Below are 27,002 nucleotides of genomic sequence, written 5' to 3'. Positions count from 1 at the left end.
ATTCCTGCCCTAACTACTGCTGGTAAGGAAAAAGTTACTGCTGGGAAGGAAAAGGCAAACCACCTAGTTACTGCTGGGAAGGAAAAGGCAAACCACCGAGTTACTGCTGGGAAGGAAAAGGCAAACCACCTAGTTACTGCTGGGAAGGAGAAGGCAAACCACCTAACTACTGCTGGGGAGGAATAGGCAAACCACCTAGTTACTGCTGGGAAGGAAAAGGCAAACCACCTAGTTACTGCTGGGAAGGAAAAGGCAAACCACCTAGTTACTGCTGGGAAGGAAAAGGCAAACCACCTAGTTACTGCTGGGAAGGAAAAGGCAAACCACCTAGTTACTGCTGGGAAGGAAAAGGCAAACCACCTAGTTACTGCTTGGAAGGAAAAGGCAAACCACCTAGTTACTGCTGGGAAGGAAAAGGCAAACCACCTAGTTACTGCTGGGAAGGAAAAGTCAAACCACCTAGTTACTGCTGGGAAGGAAAAGGCAAACCACCTAGTTACTGCTGGGAAGGAAAAGGCAAACCACCTAGTTACTGCTGGGAAGGAAAAGTCAAACCACCTAGTTACTGCTGGGAAGGAAAAGTCAAACCACCTAGTTACTGCTGGGAAGGAAAAGGCAAACCACCTAGTTACTGCTGGGAAGGAAAAGTCAAACCACCTAGTTACTGCTGGGAAGGAAAAGTCAAACCACCTAGTTACTGCTGGGAAGGAAAAGTCAAACCACCTAGTTACTGCTGGGAAGGAAAAGTCAAACCACCTAGTTACTGCTGGGAAGGAAAAGTCAAACCACCTAGTTACTGCTGGGAAGGAAAAGTCAAACCACCTAGTTACTGCTGGGAAGGAAAAGGAAGGAAAAGAAGGTTATAGATGATCCCTATGTCATCTCAGATTGACAAGAGTACTCGTACTAGTAGATATTTTACCTGCCCATTGTCGACTATGATGTTCGTGTAAGGTGCACGAAGGTAAGAATAGTTGAAGTATTACAGTGAGGGTTAAAAACATCGCGGTGTATTCAGCTGCTTGGTGTGCGCACCGTACCATGTGTGGTTGGCGATCCACGCACGGATATTTACACTTTGGCTGCAAAGTTACACGTTTTGGTGAAAAGTGTTCACCTTTACTCTCGAGCCGCCTGAATTGCACCGGATCCGTCTAAAGTAAAGGTGTTTCGAGCACCAGATGGGAAGTTTCACGCTTTGCTCATGATAAGTTATAAAATAAACTCGTGGGAGGGATCTGGAGCGCAGGTAACAAGCAAGGAGAGAGGGGCGAACAGGTGGTGAGATATCTTAGATATACGTTGCTCAATGGCAGGTTAAAGGTGGAAGGTCTCTCTGAAGCAGTTGTCAAGGATTTTGGCGCCAATAACATCTACGAACCTACGTTCGACCTCAGCACTAACGATGTGTCTCGACGAAAGGGGCAGGTGGTGCATCCGTCACGCGCGAGACGTCTCAGACGGGCGACTTGGCAGGTGAACCCTTGGCACCCGGCGCGGTCTTCTTGCCAAACGCATGCACGGAGTTCCTGGAAAGTGGGACGATTGCCTGAGTTCGGCGAGTAGAGAAGGGTAAAGCGATTTGGGGTTATGGCGGCATGACGTGCTCACCTTGGGTCTTGGATCGAAACGCGGCCGCGGGTCGTGTACCCACCTGAGCGACAGGTCCCCGCGTGCAGCGCCTTGACCCCCGCAACGTGCAGCTTGCACGCAGAGGTGTACGTGTTCCCGTCCACGCCGCACACCGGTCCCACGCGTTTGCACGAGCACACACCCTTGGCCTTACGCTTGCCCTCCGTGTCCCGGCACGTTAGTCCGATGCCGCATGCTTTCTGGGAGCCCGGCGGTGCGCAGGGCTCGCCTTCTCCGGGCGTGCACACCTCGCAGCAGCGGCACGCGTCCAGGTGGACCCCCACCGGACAGCCCGAGCTGGGCAGCGGGGGACAGCGGTCTCGTTCGCAGGATCCTGAGCAGGCGGACGGTGGAGATGGAGCACCCAACAGTGGCAATGGAAGCAGCAGCAGCAGCAGCGCGGCTCCGCTATGCATCGTCGTGGTGTTTGGAGGACGTGGTGGTTGTAAGTCGGAGTTGGGATCGGGAGCTGAGCGAGGTGGAGCAGTCACTGCACTCAATAGCACTGAGGTCCCGGCATGCCGTGCGCTGACAATAATGAGCGGAGATGCTGGGAGGAGGTTCAAAGGGGTGTGGAGAAGGATGTGGGAGGAGCAATCTGGATGGGAGGAGACGGGAGGCGATGTGGGTAGGGGTCAAGGGGATCCTCATGGATGGGAGGGGACGGGAGGCAATGCGGGAGGGGTCAAGGGCATGCTCATGGATGGGAGGAGGCGGGAGGCAATACGGGAGGGGTCAAGGGGATCCTCATGGATGGGAGGGGGCGGGAGGCGATGTGGGATGGGTCAAGGGGATCCTCATGGATGGGAGGGGACGGGAGACGATGTGGGAGGGGCCAAAGGGTCCCTCATGGATGGGAGGGGACGGGAGGTGATGTGGGAGGGGTCAAGGGGATCTTCATGGACGGGAGGGGGCGGGAGGCAATGTGGGAGGGGTCAAGGGGATCCTCATGGATGGGAGGAGGACGGAGGAGATGTGGGAGGGGCAGTAGGGATGCTTCTGGAAGGGAGGAGGTGAGGATGATGTTCCCGAGTGAGAGAAGTGAGCGAATAAGGGGCAGAAAGAGAGTGATGGAGACGCGCAGCGCCGATTGAGTTGAAGACACTGGGAGACTTGTGTTCGCAGTGCAATGATCCAAGTTCGCTGCGCTCACCACCCCCACCCCACCGCACAGCCCCGGCCCTCTCTTTCATATGAACCATTTTGTTCTGCTGATGGAGCCGTTAAGAGAGAAATAACACTTTTCAGGACTGGTATGAAGTTGTGAAAATCAACGTGATTGTATAGGAACACCTTTTGGGTAGTGGTTCCTTGCATGCGTTGTTGTTGTGATGCGAGTTGTTGTGTTGTTTGAATTAGTATTGTGGTGTAATGGTTAGAGCGTCTGCTCTGAAACTGGGAAGCAGCACGTTGAACCCTGGTCAGGTCATAACATTTAAAAGGATAGAGCATGGACCTACATTCGGAAGGCAATGGCAAACCACCCAGTATAAGTTGTATAACACTTGCCAAGAAACTGCTGAGGCAGTACTGATGCTCTATAAAGAGGATGGTGCAATACATCACAATAAAAGATAGGAGCAATTCCCCTGAGCGGTCACCTGGTAGAATAAAGCAGTATACCCCAAAATAGGTACACTACATGACCAAAATTATGTGGACACCCGAACATCGAACATCTCATTCCAAAATCATGGGCATTAATATGGAGTTGGTCCCTCCTTTGCTGCTATAACAGCCTCCACTCTTCTGGGAAAGCTTTCCACTAGATGTTGGAACATTGCTGCGGGGATTTGCTTCCATTTAGCCACAAGAGCATTAGTGACGTCGGGCACTGATGTTGGGCGATTAAGCTTGGCTCGCAGTCGGCGTTCCAATTCATCCCAAAGGTGTTCAATGGGGTTGAGGTCAGAGCTCTGTGCAGGCCAGTCAAGTTCTTCCACACCGATCTCGACAAACCATTTCTGTATGGGCCTCGCTTTTTGCGTGGAGGCATTGCCATGCTGAAACAGGAAAGGGCCTTCCCCAAATTGGTGCTACAAAGTTGGAAGCACACAATCGTCTCGAATGTCATTGTATGCTGTCGCGTTAAGTTTCCCATCACTGGAACTAAGGGGCCTAGCCCAAACCATGAACAGCAGCCCCAGACCATTATTCCTCCTCCACCAAACTTTACAGTTGGCACTATGCATTCGGGCAGGTAGCGTTCTCCTGGCATCCGCCAAACCGAGGTTCGTCCGTCGGACTGCCAGATGGTGAAGCGTGATTCATCACTCCAGAGAACGCGTTTCCACTGCTCCAGCAGCCAATGGCGGCAAGCTTTACACCACTCCAGCTGACGATGCTTGGTATTGCGCATGGTGATCTTAGGCTTGTGTGCGGCTGATCGGCCATGGAAACCCATTTCGTTAAGCTCCCGACGAACAGTTGTTGTGCTGACATTGCTTCCAGAGGCAGTTGGGAACTCGGCAGTGAGTGTTGCAACCGAGGACAGTCGATGTTTACGCGCTTCAGCACTCGGCAGGTCCTTTTCTGTGAGCTTGTGTGGCCTACCACTTTTCCGGCTGAGCTGGTGTTGCTCCTAAACGTTTCCACTTCACGATAACAGCACTTACAGTTGACCGGAGCAGCTCTAGCAGGGCAGAAATTTGATGAACTGACTTGTGGAAAGGTGGCATCCTATGATGGTGCCACGTTGAAAGTCACTGAGCTCTTCAGTACAGCTTATTCTACTGCCAATGTTTGTCCATGGAGATTGCATGGCTGTGTGCTTGATTATCTATATCTGTCAGCAATGGGTGTCGCTGAAAGAGCCGAATCCACTAATTAGGTGTGCCCGCATACTTTTGGCCATGTAATGAATATATATTTGAGTTATTTTTGCAGGCTGAAGACGTCGGCGAGACCCGTCCAGGTAAGTCGGTACTCTTCTTCCTCCTCGGGTATAATCCGCCATATAGTTGGATTTAAAACGCCTCCATTAACGCTCGTTTGCCTTCCATGGTTCTTTCAGTGTTAATTGAGGGAACCACATGACAATATATACAGTGCATTCAGAAAGTATTCAGACCCCTTCACTTTTTTCACATTTTGTTATGTTGCAGCCTTATGCTGAAATCGTTTAAATTCTTTTTTTCCCTCATCAATCTACACTCAATACCCTATAATGACAAAGAGAAAACAGGATTTTAGAAAGTTTGGCAAATTCATTAAAAAGAAAAAACTGAAATATCAAATTGACATAAGTATTCAGACCCATTGCTGTGACACTTGAAATTTAGCTCAGGTGCCTCCCATTTCTCTTGATCATCTTTGAGATGTTTCTACAACTAGATTGGAGTCCATCTGTGGTAAATTCAATTGATTGGACATGATTTGGAAAGGCACACACCTGTCTATATAAGGTCTCACAGCTGACAATGCATATCAGAGCAAAAACCAAGCCATGAGGTCGAAGGAACTGCCTGCAGAGCTCAGAGACAGGATTGTGTCGGGGCACAGATCTGGGGAAGCCTACAAAAATTTCTGCTGCATTGAGGGTTCCCAAGATCACAGTGGCCTCCATAATTCTTAAATGGAAGAAGTTTGGAACAACCAGGACTCTTCCTAGAGCTGGCCACCTGGCCAAAATGAGCAATCAGGGGAGAACGGCCTTGGTAAGAGAGGCGACCAAGAACCCGATGGTCACTGGTCACTCCAGAGATCCTGTGTGGAGATGGGAGAAACTTCCAGAAGGACAACCATCACGGCAACACTCCAACGATCTGGGCTTTATGGCAGAGTGGCCAGACGGAAGCCTCTCCTCAGTGAAAGACATATGAAAGCCCGCTTGGAGTTTGCAAAAAAGCACCTATAGGACTCTCAGACTGTGAGAAACAAGATTCTGTGGTCTGATGAAACCAAGATTGAACTGTTTGGCTTTCGTCTGGCCACTCTGCAATAAATCACAGATCGGTGGAGTGTTGCAGTGATGGTTGTCCTTCTGTAAGTTTCTCCCATCTCCAGACAGGATACCTGGAGCTCAGCCAGAGTGACCATCGGGTTCTTGGTCACCTATCTTACCAAGGCCCTTCTCCCCTGATCGATCAGTTTGGCCACGCGGCCAGGTCTGGGAAGAGTCCTAGTTGTTCCAAACTTCTTCCATTTAAGAATTATGGAGGCCACTGTGGTCTTGGGAACCTTCAATGCAGTAGATTTTTTTTGTAGGCTTCCCCAGATCTGTGCCTCGACACAATCCTGTCTCTGAGCTCTGCAGGCAGTTCCTTCGACCTCATGGCTTGGTTTTTGCTCTGATATGCATTGTCAGCTGTGAGACCTTATATAGACAGGTGTGTGCCTTTCCAAATCATGACCAATCAATTGAATTTATCACAGGTGGACTCCAATCAGGGTGTAGAAACATCTCAAAGATGATCAAGAGAAATGGGAGGCACCTTAGCTAAATTTCAAGCGTCATAGCAAAGGGTATGAATACATACAGTCATGTGAAAAAGTAAGTACACCCCAAGTAAAGTTTTGACTTTTTCAACATATTTCAACATAAAGCTATTTGATCTTCATTTCAACAATATTGATAGATAAAGGTGATATAATATAACAAATATCATGAAACATTTACATTTTGTGGTCCATTGTATAATTTAAATAAACATAAATGCAAATTTCGCATGTGGAAAAAGTAAGTACACCTTTGGCTCTAATGGGTGGTATTGCCCCCTTTGGCAGAAACAACCTCAAGTAGGCGTTTCTTATAACTGTCTACCAGTCTCTGACATCGACTGGGAGAAATTTTTTCCCACTCCTCCATGTAGAATTATTTCAGCTGTGCGATGTTTGAGGGGTTTCTTGCATGCACAGCTCGTTTCAAATTCCCCCACAACATCTCGATGGGATTTAGATCCGGGCTTTGACTTGGCCTTTCCAGAACCCTCCATTTCTTTCTTTTCAGCCATTCCTTGGTGGATTTACTGGTATGTTTAGAGTCATTGTCATGTTGCAAGGTCCACCTTCGGTTGAGCTTCAACTTTCTGACAGATGGCCTCACATCATCCTGAAGCACCCTCTGGTACAATGAAGAATTCATAGTGGATTCTAGGATGGTGAGCTGCCCAGGTCCTGATGCAGCAAAGCTGCCCCAAACCATAATATTTCCACCACCATGCTTTACAGTTGGTATCAGGTTCTTGTGGTCAAATGCTGTCTTTGGTTTTCGCCAAACATGTCTTCTGGTACTGTGGCCAAATAGCTCTACCTTTGACTCATCTGTCCAGAGCACATTGTTCCAGAAGTGCTGGTCTTTGCCTCGGTGTTCATTGGCAAACTTTAGTCTTGCCCTGATGTTCTTTCTGGACAGCAAAGTTTTCCTCCGGGCACACCTCCCATGTAGATCAAATTTGTGCAGCCTCTTTCTAATGGTAGACTCGTGCACTTTGACATTAACAGTGGCAAGAGCTACCTGTAGGTCCCGTGAGGACATTCTGGGGTTCTTAGAGACTTTGTTCAGCATCTTGCGGTCTGACCTCGCGCTGAACTTGCTGGGGCGGCCTGGCCTGAACGAGTTGGCAGTTGTTTGGAATCTACTCCACTTGTCGATGATCTTCCGGACAGTCGAATGATTGATTTCAAATTGTTTGGAGATCTTTTTAAATCCCTTCCCAGACTCGTAGGCATCTATAACCTTCTTTCTGAAGGCCTCAGAGAGCTCTTTTAATCGAGGCATGGTGACACCGCACACTTCAACAACAAAGAGCAAACCAAACTAAATGTCTGAGGTTTAAATAAGGCAGGTTCCTCCAAGATCCTCTCTAACCTTGTTCTAATCATTTGCACCTGAGCTGGTGCCCCTGATTCTAATTTTAGGTATATGAAGTAGTGATAAATGTAGGGGTGTACTTACTTTTTCCACATGCGAAATTTGCATTTATGTTTATTTAAATTATACAATGGACTACAAAATGTAAATGTTTCATGATATTTGTTATATTATATCACTTTTATCTTTCAATATTGTTGAAATGAAGATCAAATAGCTGTATGTTGAAATATGTTGAAAAAGTCAATACTTTACATGGGGTGTACTTTCTTTTTCACGTGACTGTACTGATGTCAATGTGATATTTCAGTTTTTTGTTTTTAATAAATTTGCAAAACTTTCTAAAATCCTGTTTTCTCTTTGTCATTATGGGGTATGGAGTGTAGATTGATGAGGGAAAAAATGAATTTAAACGATTTCAGCATAAGGCTGCAACATAAAATGTGAAAAAAGTGAAGGGGTCTGAATACTTTCTGAATAAAAACCACCTTTAGAGGCCATTACTTTCTGAATGCACTGTATATATATATATATTCACTTCTGGTCAAAAGTTTTAGCAAACCTCAATTTTTCCAGTTTTTATTGAAATTTAAGTAATTCAAGTACAGTGAATAACCTGAAATGGTACAAAGGTAAGCAGTAAACTGCTCGAGGTTAAAAAAAAGTTTAGGTTAGCAAAAATGGGAAAATAATGTAAATTCCACAGTTATATTGTAAAAAAAAAGGTCTTCTTCAGGGAACAAATAATGGGTTAACTTACAGCTGTTCTGCAGCAATGTAAGTAATTGAAGCCTTGAAAGTTGATGCAAACAATTCCTACAGGTGTCCCAACCTCTGCTGACTACTTGATTACAAAACCCCTGTCTGTATAAAAACAGTGTTGGAACAGACTGTTATTACACCCTCTGAAGCATTATTTGGACAATATTGCACTGCAGGAAGTAGTATATTGGTATCATAATGGCAATAAAAAGGCAATTAACAAAGGAAGACAGACAGACCATTATAAACCCTTGAAAGTGTAGGTCTTTCCCTTAGAGAAATTGCAAAGAAAGCCAAGGTGTCAGTGAGTACAGTTTCCTACACCATCAAAAGGCACTTGGAAACTGGAGGAAACTCTGACAGGAAGAGGTCTGGCAGAGCCAAAGCCACAACAGAATCAGAAGACAAGTTTCTGAGAGTCAGCAGCTTGCGTGATAGGCGGCATCACAGGACAACAGCTTCAAGCACAGCTTAACACTGGTCGAAGTAAGCAAGTCTCAGTTTCAACTGTGAAGAGAAGACTTCAAGCTGCAGATTTGACAGGTCGAGTGGCGGTAAGAAAGCCATTGCTAAGATGGCAATATAAGAAAAAGAGGCTTGCCTGGGCCATGAAGCACCGCCAGTGGACTACTGAAGACTGGAAGAAGGTCTTATGGACCGATGAATCAAAATTTTAAATCTTTGGTTCATCACGCAGGGTTTTTGTACGCCGTCGAGTAGGCAAAGGATGGTTCCTCAGTGTGTGACACCAACTGTCAAACATGGAGGAGAAAGCGTGATGATCTGGGGCTCTTTTGCTGGATCCAGAGTCGGCGACTTGCACAGAGTGATTGGCACCCTGAACCAAAAGGGCAACCACAGCATTTTGCAGCACCATGCAATACCCTCTGGTAAACGCCTTGTTGGTCAGGGGTTCATCCTACAGCAAGATAATGACCCTAAACACACCTCCAGGCTATGTCAAAACTACCTTCGAGGAAAAGAACAAGACGGTAGGCTTCAAATCATGGAATGGCCAGCTCAGTCTCCAGATTTAAACCCCATCGAGCTGGTTTGGGATGAACTGGACAGAAGGGTGTAAGCAAAGCAACCTACAAGTGCAACACATTTGTGGGAACTTCCACAACAGTTTTGGGAAGAACTTCCCGAACAATATTTGATTTCCATTGTAGAAAGAATGCCACGAGTGTGTTCGGCGGTTATATCTGCAAAAGGTGGCTACTTTGCCGAGTCAAAAATTTAAATTAAATTTGGTTAAACAAAATGATTCTATGACTTATTTTTTATCTCCAATTGTTTATTTGTTCTATGCTTAATTTCAGAGTACATTGAGACATTAAACTGCGTAAATTTCAATAAAAACTGGAAAAATTGAGGTGTTGTAAAACTTTTGACCGGTAGTGTATGTGCATACCAAAATGTTTTTTAATTACATCAATTTTCTGGAAGAAATGGTGCATTATTTGAAAAAAGTGCAGGGGTGCCAATATTTTTGGCCACGACTGTATGTCGAATGCAAAGCTTCGGCCAACGCAGTGGACGATCATATTATATTCTGTAAAAAATCTCACAAAATCTCACAGTCGCCGATCTGCTGGGTTATGCATCTAGAAAGTATTCGAGGGTGGATATAGACATACACAATATTTTACAGCAGACCACTACGGTCAAACCCTGTTGGCTCCCCGAGTATAATGTAAAATCTCAGATCATCGCCATCCAAAACCATGATACTTAATATCCCTATTAACCAACACCCTTACCCGCATGCTCACATCCTTCCAAATTTCAAGTTTTTTTCCCCACTGAGAGTTTCCTTCTGTAGCCTATCCATCTTGTCTACCCCATGCATCCTTCTCTCCCACCTCCCTCTCCACATCCCTCATTTGTCCTCCAACCTTACAGTCAGTGTCCACTCCCCCCTCTGCCGTTTCTCTTTTTCTCCTGCGTTCTGATCAGTTGAATGTTCTGGAGCTCTCCCACGAGCATCGACTCTGCATAAAAATAAATAAATGTTTGTCAAAGTTGCCTGTATTCTCGACTCTGCGTTTCTCACAATTTTGGTGATTATGGATTCTTCTCCGAAACACAAACTTGCGCTTCCTGCCTTGAAATAAATATTTGACAATACTTGCTTTGGGGTGAAGACTTTGTGTATTAGGAAGCGGCGCCTCCTGGCGTAACAAACAAAAAGGTCGGCATATTCCAGATGTTGGGAATTTTCGCACCGAGTGTCACACTTCAAATGCAATAAATCACCATTCCAAAGTCTCAATGGAATACCCATGAGACGCGTGAAGTTCTGAACCAACGTAGTTTGCCATCAAACAATGTGGAATTGATCGCATGAATTCAAATGATTGTTACCCTTGGTCCAACTAACCAAAAAAGGGTATTTTGGAAATAAGAAGGCATATCACGTATCGCTCATGATTTCAAAGGAAATTGGATGCACCTGAGTTCAATTTGTAGTGTCATAACAAAGGGGTTGAATACTTATTGACGTCAGACATTTAACCTTTTCATTTTTAATTATTTTGTAAAAATTTCTAAAAACAAAATTCCACTTTGACATGATGGGGTATTATGTGTAGACCAGTGAAAAAAAAATCTCAATTTAATCTATTTAAAAATCGGGCTGCAACACAACAAAATGTGAAAAAGGTGAAGGGGTGTGAATACTTTCTGAAGGCACTGTGTGCCCTTTAGGACTTAGAAAATACCACACCCATAGTGGACGTGTATTGCAAAGCAATTGTCCCTCTTGTTAAACTAGTCCTGGAATAAATCGAGTATGCATATGCGGAACCCTCTCAATGACAATCACATCCATCCTGAGATATGGTGACCAAAACAGAACACTAAATTCCTGTGTAGTGTTAATTTCTAATTTACGAGCGTGGATCGGCTCACTATGAATTTTATGGGTCTTCAGGGTCTTTTGGGACTTTTGGATATTTTGGGTCTTCATGGTCCTTTGGGTCTTTAAGGGTCTTTTGGGCATTTTGGGTCTTTGGGTTTTTTTGAGTCTTTAAGGGTCTTTTGGGCATTTAGGGTCTTTGGGGTGTTTTGGGTCTTCGGGGTCTTTAAGGGTATTGGGGTCTTTTCAGTCTTTTCGGTCTTTGGGGTCTTTATAGGTCGTCTGGGTTCTTGGGGTTTTCTGGGTCCTTGGGGCCTTTTGGGTCTTTCAGAGTCCTTGGGGTATTTTGGATCCTCTGGGTCGTTTGGATCCTTGGGGTCTTCTGTGTCCTTGGGGTCTTCTGGGTCCTTGGGGTCTTCTGGGTCCTCGGAGTCTTTTAGATCTTTTGACTGGTGGACACACACTCGTGTTCAAAGATTGCCCATTAAAACCCCACTCAAATCCCTCCTAAAGCACAACTCAAAGCCTTTAGTTTAAAAGCTACTCTTATGAAGGGGGACAGACAGACACACACACACAAGCACACACACACACATTGTGTTTTAAATGGTAGATTCAGTGCATTCAGAAAGTATTCAGACCCCTTCACTTTTTTCACATTTTGTTATGTTCCAGCCTTTTGCTGAAATAGTTTAAATTCATTTTTTCCCTCATCAATCTACACTCAATACCCCATAATGACAAAGAGAAAACAGGATTTTAGAAAGTTTTGCAAATTTATCAAAAAGAAAAAAAACTGAAATATCACATTTACATAAGTATTCATACCCTTTGCTATGACACTTGAAATTTAGCTCAGGTGCCTCCCATTTCTCTTGATCATCTTTGAGATGTTTCTACACCTTGACTGGAGTCTACCTGTGATAAATTCAATTGATTGGACATGATTTGGAAAGACACACACCTGTCCATATAAGGTCTCACAGCTGATTAATGCATATCAGAGCAAAAACCAAGCCATGAGGTCGAAGGAACTGCCTGCAGAGCTCAGAGACAGGATTGTTTCGAGGCACAGATCTGGGGAAGCCTACAAAAAAATTTCTGCTGCATTGAAGGTTCCCAAGAGCACAGTGGCCTCCATAATTCTTAAATGGAAGAAGTTTGGAACAACCAGGACTCTTCCTGGACCCGAACAACCAGGACCCGCCCAAACTGAGCAATCGGGGGAGAAGGGCCTTGGTAATAGAGGTGACCAAGAACCCGATGGTCACTCTGGCTGAGCTCCAGAGATCCTGTGTGGAGATGGGAGAAACTTCCAGAAGGACAACCATCACTGCAACACTCCACCGATCTGGGCTTTATGGAAGAGTGGCCAGACGGAAGCCTCTCCTCAGTGAAAGACACGTGAAAGCCCACAGAATCTTGTTTCTCACATTCTGAGAGTCCTTTAGGTGCTTTTTTGCAAACTCCAAGCGGGCTTTCAAGCGAGCAAACCAAACTAAATGTCTGAGGTTTAAATAAGACAGGTTCCTCCAAGATCCTCTCCAACCATGTTCTAATCATTTGCACCTGAGCTGGTGCACCGGATTCTAACTTTAGGTATTTGAAGTAGTGATAAATGTAGGGGTGTACTTACTTTTTCCACATGTGAAATTTGCATTTATGTTTATTTAAATTATACAATGGACTACAAAATATTAATGTTTCATGATATTTGTTATATTATATCACCTTTATCTATCAATATTGTTGAAATGAAGATCAAATAGCTGTATGTTGAAATATGTTGAAAAAGTCAAAACTTTACATGCGGTGTACTTACTTTTTCATGTGACTGTATTTTAAAATAGGCAATGATGATGAACCTAAAACCTCGTTTGCTTGTTTTTTGTTTTTTTTGTATACAAGATCGAGGCTCGTGTAAGAGCTAACATTTGATCACAAAAAGACAAACTGACACATAAAACATATGATAAAGGGAGTGGGAGACAAGAAGGGGGGAGAGAGAAGGAAGCACACAAGTACAACATTTGAGAGCAGGGACATTGGAAGATCTGTGGTAAGGAGAGGGCTTGGGGGGAGGAGGCATGGGGAAGGGGGGAGTGGGGGTGAGAGGTAAAAAAAACGCATGGACACTGCGAGGACTTCCAGGAAAGAAGTCGGAATTTCAAAAAAGTGTATCTGCGGTGAATTAATGGGGGTAAAAAAGATCAAGGTTTTAGAAGGGGGAAGATAAGAGATGGTTGTGAACAGCTGTTTTAAAGACCTGGAGGGAGGAGTGGGATTTAAGAGAGTGAGGGAGTTTGTTCTAGAGGCAGGAGAAAAGAGGGATGAAAGAGTGAAGGTGAATAGAGAGTCTTGATTTTGGCAGTTTAACCACAAGAGGGTTGCTGGCAGATCTTGTGCGATCTGGAGAAATATTTGTGGGACAGAGCACAGAGAGAGCTGGGGGAGCAAGGCCGGAGAGGAGTCGGTAGAAGACAGAAAGACCAGCAACCTGCCTGCGGTGAGTGAGTGAAAGGCCGTCGGAGTTAGCTTCATCGCAGGAGATTCCAATGATTCTGAAAGCTTTGGTTTCAACAGCGTGAAGCCGAGCTAGGTGTGAGGCAGGAACACTGGCCCAGAGGGAAGAGCAGTATTCCATTGAGCTACGGATGAAAGCCTTGATTGTGGTGAGGAGCTCAGGTGTGCCAAAGAAGGACTTCTTAATTAATTTATTCTTAATTTTTATTATTAAGAATGTATATGTATATGTATATATATTGTAATGGTTCTCTCGCCGGCCTTCTCCCCTTCTCCCCTTATTGAGGCAGGAACACTGGCCCAGAGGGGGAGAACAGTGTTCCATTGAGCTGCGGATGAAAGCCTTGTATGTGGTGAGAAGTTCAGGTGTGCCAAGGAAGGACTTTGCACGACTGAGGATGCCCATTCGACGACTGGCTTTGGAGGCCAGCTTGGAAATGTGATTTTCCCAGGAAAGATCATGGCAGATAGTGAGACCCAAAAGCTTGAATGACAGAACTTCTTGGAGAAGATTGTTGAGAAAGTAGATGGGAGGGTTGTCCAGTCGGTCTTTTCGGAGAGACGTAGTAAGAGTGTGAGATTTGTCAGGATTGAAAGACATGTTTTACTTGTTTGACCAGCTTGTAATTTTGTCCAGGTCTGCAGAGAGTGAGGAGGCTGCAGGCTGCCGATCTGAGGGATGAGGGTTGCGGCAGAGAGTGGAGTCATCAGCAAAGAGTTAGAGAGTATTTTCCAGAGAGTCGGAGAGACTTAACATTCAACGCATTAATTCATTGCCGAGTCAACCATGCCTGGCGTTATTTCAACACCCAGTCAACCCCCGCCTGGCATTAATTCAACGCCAAGTCAACCCGCCTGGCGTTAATTCAATGCCGAGTCAACCCAGCCTGGCGTTAATTCAACGCAGAGTCAACCCAGTCTGGCGTTAATTCAACGCTGAGTAAACCCCGCCTGGCGTTAATTCAACGCCAAGTCAACCCAGCCTAGCGTTAATTCAACGCCGAGTCAACCTAGCCTGGCGTTAATTAAATGTTGAGTCAACCCAGCCTGGCGTTAATTCAATGCCGAGTCAACCCGCCTGGTGTTAATTCAACGCCGAGTCAACCCCGCCTGGTGTTAATTCAACGCCGAGTCAACCCAGCCTGGCGTTAATTCAATGCCGAGTCAACCCTGCCTGGTGTTAATTCAACGCCAAGTCAACCCTGCCTGGCGTTAATTCAACGCCAAGTCAACCCTGCCTGGCGTTAATTCAACACCGAGTCAACCCTGCCTGGCATTAATTCAACGCCGAGTCAACCCCGCATGGCGTTAATTCAATGCCGAGTCAACCCTGCCTGGCGTTAATTCAACACCGAGTCAACCCCGCATGGCGTTAATTAAACGCCGAGTCAACCCCGCCTGCCGTTAATTCAACCCCGGGTCAACCCCACCTGGTGTTAATTCAATGCTGGGTCAACCCTGCCTGGCGTTAATTGAATGCCGAATCAACCCCGCCCGGCGTTAATTGGACGCCGAGTTAACCCCGCCTGGCGTTAATTGAACGCCGAGTCAACCCCGCCTGGCGTTAATTCAACGCCGAGTCAACCCCGCCTGGCATTAATATAATGCCGAGTCAACCCCGCATGGCTTTAATTCAATGCCGAGTCAACCGCGCCTGGCGTTCATTAAACGCCAAGTCAACTCCGCCTGGCGTTCATTAAACGCAGAGTCAACCCCGCCTGGCGTTAATTCAACGCTGAATCAACCCCCATTGATGAAGACCAGAAAAAGCACAGGGCCCAGAACACTGCCTTGGGGAACGTGGATATTTCCATAGATACCATAGGAGGAGAGTTTGGTGAGCAGAGTGGGGTGCCAGACCGTATCGAAGGCATGTGATATGTCAAGGGAGACAGCTCTGATTTCCTGTTTGGCATTGAGGACCTCCATCCATTGTTGAGACAGCAGAAGCAGCATGTCCAGAGTAGAGTGAACTGGTCTGACACCAAATTGATGATCCGAGATCAAGCCATTGGATAAGAGGAAGGATTTGACGTCAGAAGCGATGATTGATTCCATGACCTTGCTGATTATTTGGAGCAAGTTGATTGGTCTGTCGTTGCAAGGATCTGTTTTTGCACCTTTTTGTTGGCTGATTTCCAAGCAGATGGCAGATTACATTGACCAAAAGAGGGTGAAGAGAATAGAGAGAGGGTGAGATAGAGTGTCAGAGCAGGATTTTAGGACCCGTGGGCTGATGCCGTCTGGTCTAGTTGCAGAATCAGAGTCGAGGTTTGACAAAAACTTCTCCACCTTGGCAGGAGAGGACACAGAGTCCAAGAGCAGCTGGGTTCGACTTGGAAAGGTGGGTACAGAGAAAGATGGATTCGGGACTTGAGACAGAGAGAGATTTGACCAGACACCACCAGGATTTGGAGGAGGGAGACAGGTTTGAGTGTTCAGTCTTGAGAGTAGAGAGATATTGTTTCCTGGCTCTCCTGAGGGTAGAAACACACTTGCTCCGAGCTTTGTGAAAGGAACTGAGATTAATACCTTCAGTTGGATTAGCCTTCCATGAGGTGAAGGCAAGTTGCTTCATGGCAACTGCCTCACCACAAGATTCAGTGTACCATGGATGGGAGGAAGGTTATGACAACTGAAGATGAGATGGGATAAATCTGTGCATGAGAGAGAGCAGTTTACTTTGGAAGAATTCCCAGGAAGAGTTGACTTCAGAGGCAGTAGAGATGGGAAACCAGTCTAGATGATTGATGGCTGCTTGAAGACCGTGCCAGTCAGCCTGAGTGAAATGTCAGACTCGTCAGCGCTGAGGAGGCTTTCTGAGAATGGCCAGAGAGATGTCCACTTTAACAAGGAAATGATCAGGAGAACCGATTGGAGCAGAAGAAGAGCAGCAGACATTTGCAGGGAAGTTAGTAATAACCAAGTATAGAAGAGAATATGTTCCATTGACTGAGATCCAGGTCGGGAAATTGACAGATTGTGTCTGCGTCAGTCCCAGTGAGTTGCAGAAGTCCTTTTCTGAGGTGCCATGGCTGGTGTGAGAGGAACCCACATCCAGCCAGCTGGTATGATGACAGTTGAAGTCACCACATATGAGGAAGAGAGAGTTGGGATGAGTGGATAGAATTTGGTCCATGTTTTCAGACAGGGAGATGTAAATGGAGTCATCGCTGTTTGGAGGACGGTACAGAATACATATGAACAAAAGGTGGGAGCGAATGGGGAAGCTGTAGCCAGAGGTACTCCTGGGGTTGGGGTGGAGAGAGGGCAGTGCAAGGAGAGTGAGGAAGAGTTTTTTTAAAATAAAGATAGCAACCCCACCAACAGGACGACGCTCAGGTCTATCGTACCGGAGGAGGGAGTAACCAGGAAGAGATATTAAGGAATCAGAGACATCTTGAAGGAGGAAAGTTTCTGTTAAGCAGATCAAGTCTGGTTTGTCAAAAGCAACCTGAATGGAGAGATCTATCAGGTTTGAGCAAAGGCCCCGGATGTTTGAGGTCCATACCGTCAATGAAGGGAGCGGGGGAGCATCGGGTACAGGACAGGGGAAGGGTAGGGTAAGAAGAGGAGGAGGAGGTAGGGAAAGCTGTTGATAGTGTGTCGGAGATTACAGAAGAACTAGGAGAAAGGGAAGGATGAGGAGGACGAAAGGGTTGATGGTGATGAGAAGAGGGACAGTGAGGTGTTGTTTGAGGAGGGAGGGGAGGAGCACAGCAAAGTCGAAGGTTGGAGGAGGTGGAGGTTAGGTCGGAGGAGGTGGAGCTTTACCTGTATCCATCTACCTGACATTGTACTGTCTGTTTACCTTCCATATATATTACACCCCCAGATCCTCCAACGATTTTGGGCCTCCATCGAGGGCTGCCCCATTGAAACATTTATAATTCACTTTCCAAACCACGTGGGATATCGAGTCCCTCCTCCACCCCCTCCTAAGAAACATGGACTGAACGTTTTGGACCAAATGGTCTTCTCTTCATCCGTTCCTGCAGCTTCTGAACACAAAGTGGAGACGCCGAGCACTGTCCTCGCAAAGACGACCATGGGTGCAGAATGGCGGGGATTGTGGCCGTTTGGTTTACAGTTTGAACACGTGATCAGATGACCGTCTCTTCAGACTTTTATCAGACGGTGCACCGGGACCAAGATCGCCGTGCAGAAGTCGTCAGAGTGCGCGGTCCAGGTCCGCCGGGCACCTGCAGGGGTCGTCAGAGGGCGCAGTCCGGGATTGCCATGCTGCCTGCAGCCTGCAGGGGTCGTCAGGGTGCGCGTGGACTTCCATCTCTTCCTGCTTGCTGCAACCGGTGGGGTGAGTTTGTCAGTGTGAACACGTTTGTGTGTGACGTGCGCCCAACTTTTTCATAACGTTTTGACGTCATCATGTGGTGTTTAATTGAAGCACCGGTTTAAAGCGAAGACTATTTTTTGACTCAGTGTATAAACCGAGTGCTTTCAGCGCCCTGAAGAGTCGCTGTGGGAAAAGTTGAACATCCGCCATTTCTCGATCGGAGATTCTCCTCCTGCATGATTCTTTCAGTCGTAATGATCAAAAACAACATGGCCCGCTCCTTGTATTTAGTGGAGTGTTATGGACACTTTATGCATGTTATCACACGAAAGGCCATTTTAAAATCTTATTCCGAAAATGAAATTTGTTTTTGTAATATTTTATAATTGACGAATCAGCGAGGCGGAAGTGGAGCGTGGTGTTTACCATGGGTCATTGAACTCCATGTTGATACTTGATAATGATCGTTAAACGTGGCGGTGCGATCATCGACATCAACTTGAATCGGGCCCTGAGCGACCATTGATCGGACGAAGCGTGATCGGAATCATGTTGTCGACACTCGGGCGAGACAGACGGGTTAATCATTGTTGGGAGACAAAATCCTCGGTCAAGGGTCAAACCCCCAAACCATGCCCTGTTGGTCTTTGTCATACAAAGTCGAGGCCCATGTAAGAGCGAGGTCACGTGTTGGACAAGATCAATGCAATGGATGATGAAGAAAAGGAGATCAGAGGACGAGATTCATGCACCTGCTCAAAATAGATTGGGTTTATCTGTGTTTATATGAGGATTTGCACTGTGTTTATCACCACGCACAAGTTTACATGTTTCGTCGGCACCGTCTCCAAAGATTGTGAACCATGATTGGTCGTGTGGGGGCCCCATGCAATTGCATGGGTTGCATGGACCTAATGCTGCCTCTGACACCAAGGGCAAGTTACACATTGTGAATAAAATGTAGTGTCAATAAAATGTCAATAAAAACTCCTTTTAACACATTGTCAACTCGAACGCCACTCAGTAGAGCGCATACTCCCGCCGTGGGTCAAGTTGGAATAGTACGATTTCACAAAAGTTTGAGGGAGTAGTTCAGTGACAACACAAGACAAGACAACACAAGACAGACACTGCACAGATATATATTTAGAATATATAGAAGATAATGTTAAAGAAAAACAAGGCAATTTCACTTACATTTTCGGATTCAGCGTTCAATTCTATATAAGTGAGTGTATTTTGAGGCATGTGTGACTTCAAATAAAATTGTAAGCCAGGAAAACGTTCGTTTCATTCCTTAGGGATACAACATGTAAAACTGGCCCAAACGTCAAACCAAAACTCGCTCAGTTTAAGTCGTACAAGCTAATGCGACCACTCATTCTTCTGGGAAGAATCCCGTGCACATGCTTGTCACACTTATAACTCACCTAAGTCTTTATAAGTTCATCAAATACTGACACCGCGATTGACATTCGCTGAGGTAAATGTTGATATCTCTTCTGAGGTGAAAAAAAAAAAAACAGTTTTAAAGCATTATACGTAACAAACGATACATTTTATGAAACGGGGAAACCTAATACACATTTTGGTGGTTTGAAAATGACAGAATATGTCTTTATTAGAAAAAAACAAAACCTTGAAGACGACGCTGCTAACAAAATACACCGCTCTAACGCATAACCACGAGTTTAAACTACATTTACAACAAATATGAAAACTATTTTCATATCACAATGTTAAATATAGAATATATAGAAGATAATGTTAAAAAAAATGAGCCCTGTCTTCCAATCTATCTATAATTCCAGTAATCTCTGTGTGTGTGTGTGTGTGTCTGTGTGTGTGTGTGTGTGTGTCTGTGTGTGTGTGTGTTTGTCTGTGGCCGCTGTTTCTCGACAACCACGGGTCCGATATACTTTAAACTTGCCAGGTATATTGCTGGGGACCCGAGGATGTGCCTTTTCAAGGTTTCATATTAATCGGACAATTACTTACCGAGCTATGTCCAAAAAACGATTCAACCAATCAGAGAGCAGCGAGCTATCGCGTGTGCCGAACGTGGCGAACACACTCTGCCTCGGACGGCACATTTGAGAGCGTATTCATTTATTTCACGTTGGCAAACTATGTTGCCGCTATGTTGGCGTTAAACTATGTTTTAAAACTAATTAAAACCATTTCATGTAAATAGAGGGGGGGGGGGGGGGGGGATTGTCACTGTACTCGCAAGCCGTTCGCCGTTCGCTTTGGCGTTGCGAATGGACCAAAACATTTCATGGACCAAACCATTTCATGTAAAGCGTTCGCCGTTCGCTTTGGCGTTGCGAATGGACCAAAACATTTCATGAACCAAACCATTTCATGTAAATAGAGGGGGGGGGGGGATATAATTTTAGATATATATATATAGTACGGGCATGCCCTAGTGTTAAACAATCCTTCACAAAATTCCTGGATCCGGAATAATATCCTGAGCTTCACCAAAAACGAAACAATTCTTCCTTATCCCAAGGGCAATCATCCCACCAACTTTCATCCAAATCCGTTCAGAACTTTTCCAAATATCTTGTTCACGAACACACACACACACACACACACACACACACACACACACACACACACACACACACACACACACACACACACACACACACACACACACACACACACACACACACACACACACACACACACACACACACACTCGAATGCATTACTCCCTGGCGGGAGTAACTCGAACGGAACTCAGTCGAGAGCCTGCTTCCTCCTGGTTGGCCACATCACTCAATGGTGAAGAATCACTTAAAAAATTAAATAATTATCATATCCGAATCCATATTCAGATCTTCACCAAAATCGAATCGATTCTTCCTTGTCACACACACAACATGCCCACCAAGTTTCGTCCAAATCCATCCACAACTTTTTGACATATCCTGCAATGTATCGTTTTTGGCCCCATCTCCCAATGGTGAAGAATGACTTAAAAAATTAAATAATTCTCATATCCGAATCCATATTCAGATCTTCACCAAAATTGAATCGATTCTTCCTTGTCACACACACAACATGCCCACCAAGTGTCGTCCAAATCCGTCCACAACGTTTTGAGATATCCTGCTATGTATCGTTTTTGGCCCTATCTCCCAATGGTGAAGAATCACCTAAAAAAATTCTAGTGGCCGGATCCGAATCCGGATCTTCACCAAAATGTAACAATTTCGTCCTTGTCACATACGCTACATCTCTGCCAAATTTGGTCCGAATCCGTCCACAACTTTTTGAGATATTTTGTTCACAATCAAACAAACAGACAAACAGACAGGGGTGAAAACATCACCTCCATCCATCCACCTTTGGTGGCGGAGGTAATAAACATGGGACGCCCGCTTAACATCCATCCGAGGAACGGTACGTACATTGACGAATCACCCTGCCTGCGAAGCATTGGGATGACAGTTTATAGGTGTGTCGGGATTCAAACCCAGGCTAGACAGCTTTGAGGTGAGTATGCATACCTCGATAGGATATCCTGCCAGCACCATTTCATCATATATGTCCATTGGTTTCTCCACTCAAGGTGTACTGAACTCATTGTGCATGATGGGGAAGTCCCAGGAGGATGTGCAAGCTGACCTGGTTTCACTTTTACCTCCTTTACCTGCTGGCCCACTTGACGCATACCGGCGCTCTGCTTCATTCGACTGGCGCCGTCTCGCTCTGTTCTTCGTTGGAGAAGAGGTGCTACGTTTCCAGGTGCACCACCTTCCTTCATGGGTCTTCATTTTAATGCTTAACTTTCACTCATACATTTATCTTTATGGAACAGAAGGATAAAGTTTTCACTCGTAAGTTAATGTTTACTTTTTTTACTTTTTAATTTTTACTCGTAAAATTAATGTTCATCATATGTTTCTTATTTTAACTTGTTTACCTGAGTGTGTATATCCATGTTATAAGCAGAGCTCAACACAACCTCATAGGCGATGTATAAACACAAAACCTGGTTCCGGTTGACCCAGCAATGTGTTTACACCTTCTGTGTATGCTACTGGTAGTACTGGGTAAACTTTTATCACAAGTTGCTTTGGCATGGATCATCGTTTTCTTATTTCTCTGTTTTTATGACTCTGCGGACAAAGTCGCTGGAGGCATTATGTTTTCGGGTTGTCCGTCCGTACATCCGTCCGTACATCCGTCCGTCCATCCGTACATCCATCCGTACATCCATCCGTCCGGGCTAAACCTCGTTTTTCTCAGCAACCGGATACCAAAAAAAAAAAAAAAAAAAACCAAAAAAAAAAACCACATGTCCGATTGAGACGAAACTTTCAGGGTAGGAGTGACATCCATGCAGAATGTTTTTTTTTAATGATAATTGTGACGTCATAGGTCACGGGGTATGGCAGCCATCTTGGATTAAAAGTAAATTAATTTTTTTTTATTTTTCAGAAACCGACGAATGGAAAAATTTTAAACTTGGCACATCGTCAAGTGCTCCCAATGGGGGAACAGAAGCATGATAATGATGACATCATAGGTGAAGTGGTATACCAGCCAAAAATGTTTTCATCGAGTTCCTTATCCTAAAAATTTGAAATTACATGCACATGATCTATCATCCATTTGTATTGAAATATAAAATTTATGACATCATAGGTCACATGGTTTGGCAGCCATTTCGGATTAAAGGGAAATATTAAATAATTATATCTCTGAAACCGCTCACCCTATCGATGCGAAATTTTACAAATAGCATCTAACACCACTGTTGCATACAGTTTGAAAATGATGATGTCATAGGTCACGTGGTTTGGCAGCCATCTTGGATAGAAAAACTAACCTTATCCGATCAACGCGAAACTTTACCAACGTGATCCCCTACCCATACATATGCAGAGTGATGGCATCTACCCATTGTGGGACTATGCGGAGGCATATTGGCGATACATTCGCATTGTTACTCCCGCCAGGGAGTAATGCATTCGATCGTGTCCATCCGTGTGTGTGTGTGTGTGTGTTCGTGTGTTTGTGAACAAGATATCTGGAAAAGTTCTGAATGGATTTGGATGATAGTTGGTGGGATGATTGCCCTTGGGATAAGGAAGAATTGATTAGTTTTTGGTGAAGCTCATGATATTATTCCGGATCTAGGAATTTTTTGAAGGATTTTTTACCATTGGAAGATAGGGCTCAGCAGCGGCCACCCACGGCGGGAGTATGCGCTCTACTGGGTGGCGTTCTAGTTCTAGTTTATTTTAACTGTTGTGAAAACATTACATGACAGCCATTCCAGTGCTCCAGTCTGATAGATACAAGGGCTGTTGATATTTTTAATACTCCATGAAAGGTTTTTAAAAAAATACTCCATCTTTTCAACGAAGCAAACCTTTCAAAATCAAAAACATTTTTATCTACTCCTCAAAAATATGTAACAAAGTGTGACTGTTTTCCAGATGTCTCAGAAGTGCCTTACTATTATGTTTTTCTTTCCCCGCATGGTGATTAAACATAGCCATTCTGTGTTCTGGCAGAAACGTATCTGGGATGTGCTCGAGCAAGACCCATTGTTTGCTCGCCGACCTGGTGAGGAGGTGTCCCTCGAGCGACAGCGGGAGCTTTCGTTTCTGCGCTGTCGCCGACTCTTTGAATACAACTTCTTGACGTTGCAGGAGTTATTGGTTTACCCACTTAAAGGTTCCGCACTCAGCAGATGCTTGGGCATGTATGACTTTTCGCTTTTGGGCAAGTACTTCCTCAGCATGGGGGTGAGCAACAGAGCGATCAGATACGTGGTTTTTTTTTTTCAACACCATACTTGAATTCGTATAAGTACTTGTGCTCTTTTTCAGAGGTCAATGATTAGCCTCACCCCTTCATGAAGGGGTGGTAGTGGCTATTGTGATCAGCATATGTGTCAGTGAGTGTGTGAGTCCACATGCAGAGCTACATTCTCAGATCTACTGTGATACATGAACTACGTTGTAATCCATGATTATATGCTCAGTCTTGATCTGTTGTTGTTTTTAGACTAAAATGTTTGTTTGTCATTTCGTTTTTAAGTTGTGAAGCCGCTTCAATATTTGGCTATGTCCTTCCTCCCATCTGTCCAGCCATCCGTCTGTCAAAAGTAAAGAAGTACCTTTCTAGCCCACCGTGTTTAATTCTAAAGGGTTCTAAAATGTAATACTAGAGGGTCCTAAAGGGTAATTATAAAGGGTAATTTTAATGGATTTCATTAGTTTCTCGGCTTTGCCTATTTCGTATTAAAAATGCCAAATTGAACCACTTCGTCCGGACAGGGCTCGATTTTTTTTTATTCAAGACTTTTCATCAGTCAGGCTTCCTGCCTCTTAACAAATGAGTTAAATATCATAAGTGCAAAAATCTTCTTTTTTTTCTTCCCCAAATCGACATTGGATAGAAAGTAATAATTTCTGTTCTTACAAACAGTAAATTCGTAAATCCTAGCAAGGCAAAAACTTCCTGTTCTTTCACTCATTTTGTATGCGACACACTTAGCTTTAGAGCCTCGTCTGCTTCTTCTTCTTTTGTATGCAGCACAAGGTTGTGAGGTAGTATAATTGGCTGAGGGCGTGGCTATGCTGCTGCTGCAGTGCCCCTAGTACTGTTCTTGGTTGTGGCAGGAATTTGTAATTTGTTTATAGTGCTGGCGATAACTCACCTGCTCTTCGAGAAAGACACCAAGGAATCTTTATTGTCCACCAACTAATTACAGCGGATGGGATGCTCAGTTTAATGTCCACGGCACACACTTTGATAAATCACCCTGCCTGTGAAACACCGGAATGACAATTTATAGCCTGGTCGGGATTCAAACCCAGGCTAGATAGACAATATGGCAAGGAAATAGACAAAAGCAACCTCATTCATTCATTTTGTGACGTCTTTCTAAATTAAAAAGTTTAAAGTGTGTTAATTAAATTAATGCTTACCTCTGTCATCGGCTAACCAAATATGATTTTTCAATCTCCTTATAAAATGATAATACTGTTGCAGGAACAATCATAGGGGGGTAACAGGAGTAAGATAGACGAGTTAGGTCTTCAATAAATGTCTAGCACAAGTGTGCTGTTTCTATGTAAAATGATAGGACATGTAAAATGACAAAAAACAATAAATTGTAATAATATGAGTTCCCTTTTAAGAAACTTAAATGTAGGAGGGGCCATTAGGTCCATCAAAGCCTGCAATGGTATTGCCAACCTATAGTTGTTTGCCCATCCTCTATCTTTTTAAATGCTGAGTGTCAAGCAACTAAGCAGCACATACCATATAAATGTCTTTGGTATGACTCAACTGGAGTTTGAACCTCTTCTTAACAAAAGGCTTGAACCTATTCTTGCTGGAGCTATTCTTAACGAACCTTTGTTTCTTTGTCTTTCCCTTCTTCCCTTAGATGTTTGTGAGCACATTGAGGGGCTCAGGATCTGAAAGGCATGAGCACATTGTGGAACAAGTTATAAACATGCATGTCAGTATTCTTCTTTTGATATTCATGACTCTCGTGCTATTTAGCTTTTTTCCTTGACTTTTTCTTTTAGCAAGACTAAAGTATTTGTATAATTTGCATGGATGCCTTCAGAGCAATGTTACTAATAAATATATTTATGTGTTGCTATTGAATATTTTAATGTGTTGATATTGAATACACTCGGATCCTGACATCCGTGGGGGATACGTTCCTGGAAAATGCCTCAAAAGTTGGAACCGCGAATGTGGGGGCATTGTTTCAATGTAAAAAGGGGGATAGTTTCCAAGAATTTCAAAATCCCCGAATGTCGAGGCAAATCCCGCGAATATCGAAGCAAATCCCATGAATGTCGATGCAAATCCACAAATGTATGCCATGCCATTGTTTCAATGGGGAAAAGGGGGATAGGTTATAAGTTCCTGGCGGTTCCTGATTCATAGGGGAAATTTTTTATAGTTTAAAATGTTTTCGACGGTGAATGCACATGATTACAGTTTCATAAAAAATGCTTACAAATTAAAAAAACGACAACATGTACGATCATGTACGATCATGTACCATTTCCAATTTATTGAAGGAACGCGCTTACAGTTTATTAAAAGTGCTTAACCAGCATACCAATACCGCACCGTGAAACAAACAAACAAAAAAAATACAACACGATCATGTACCATTTCCAAGATTTTTTTTTTTTGTATGTTTAGTCAAGGCTCGTATGAGAGCTAACATAGAACAAGATTATTTAATTAAAGTTTAATTAAAGCTGGCTTACCCCACTCTAGCAGGGAAAATGGCCTTAAAATGCCTGTTGTTGTTGTTGTTGTGAATCATGTACCATTTAAAATATTTATTCACGCAAACACACGCAACTTTTCAAATTATGATGATGAATTAAATTCCAATCAACTCCTCAAAGTCTGAAGACCACCCAAATGAAGGTGCTGCAAAGTCGTACACTGAGGGAGAGGCAGGCGATACACAGATGGTGGGATATCACGTGAAGCTCACTTATAGCGCGGCTAAAACATTTTTATGTGGTTGCGAATAGCCGTAAAATTGCAAAGCACATGGCCGCGAATGTAGAAGCAGGTCATGCTCGCCGCTCATGAATCTTTTTTTTGGGGGGGGGGGGGGGGGGTGTCAGCCAAAAACCGCGAATTTGCAGGACACAGGGCCGCAAATGTAGAAGCAGATCATGCTCGCCGCTCATAAATTTTGGGGGGCCGGGGGGGGGGCAGCCAAAAACCGCAAATTTGCAGGACACAGGGCCGCAAATGTAGAAGCAGGTCACAATTTATCAACCGCGAATACACGGGGCCCACGAATGTTGCAACCGCGAATGCTGTGGTCCGAGTGTATTTTAATGTTACTATTGACTATTTTAACGTGTTTCTATTGAATATTTTAATGTGTTTTTTTATATTTAAAAATATTTTTGAATATTTACCCCCACCAAATTGAATATTTACTCCCACCAAATTGAATATTTACCTCCACCACCAAAGGTGGATGGAGGTTATGTTTTCACCCCTGTCTGTTTGTCTGTGTTTGTCTGTCTGTGAGTATGATATCTCAAAAGGTTTTCGATGGATTCAGACGAAACTTGGTGGATAGGTTGGGT

General features: G+C 44.5%; 2 protein-coding genes across 5 annotated transcripts in view; one reads left to right on the top strand and one right to left on the bottom strand.

Annotated features, from left to right (window-relative positions):
• LOC137418465 (serine protease HTRA1A) overlaps positions 1 to 2,188 on the bottom strand; it is a 39,325-nt gene extending 37,137 nt beyond the window's left edge. For 3 of the 4 annotated variants that reach the window (XM_068104525.2, XM_068104527.2, XM_078771915.1), the window contains exon 1: positions 1,655 to 2,186. In XM_068104525.2, the coding sequence (XP_067960626.1) occupies positions 1,655 to 2,048 (394 nt within the window). In that variant the 5' untranslated portion in view covers positions 2,049 to 2,186. Of the gene's footprint in view, positions 1 to 1,654 lie in introns of all 4 variants that reach the window. The other variant, XM_068104528.2, reaches the window with a different exon arrangement.
• A 15,152-nt stretch (positions 2,189 to 17,340) lies between these two features.
• ACOX3 (acyl-CoA oxidase 3, pristanoyl) overlaps positions 17,341 to 27,002 on the top strand; it is a 95,105-nt gene continuing 85,443 nt past the window's right edge. Inside the window, exons 1-4 of the mRNA XM_068104529.2 lie at positions 17,341 to 17,904; positions 21,467 to 21,642; positions 23,421 to 23,654; positions 25,307 to 25,381. Coding sequence (XP_067960630.2) covers positions 17,697 to 17,904; positions 21,467 to 21,642; positions 23,421 to 23,654; positions 25,307 to 25,381 — 693 coding nt within the window. The 5' untranslated portion in view covers positions 17,341 to 17,696. The remainder of the gene's footprint in view (positions 17,905 to 21,466; positions 21,643 to 23,420; positions 23,655 to 25,306; positions 25,382 to 27,002) is intronic.

Source organism: Myxine glutinosa, chromosome 2 (genome assembly GCF_964187855.1).
Source record: "Myxine glutinosa chromosome 2, kmMyxGlut1.1, whole genome shotgun sequence".
NCBI classification, from domain to species: domain Eukaryota; kingdom Metazoa; phylum Chordata; class Myxini; order Myxiniformes; family Myxinidae; genus Myxine; species Myxine glutinosa.
Note: the sequence above shows the minus strand (reverse complement) of the source record. Positions and strands in the feature narration are given on the sequence as shown.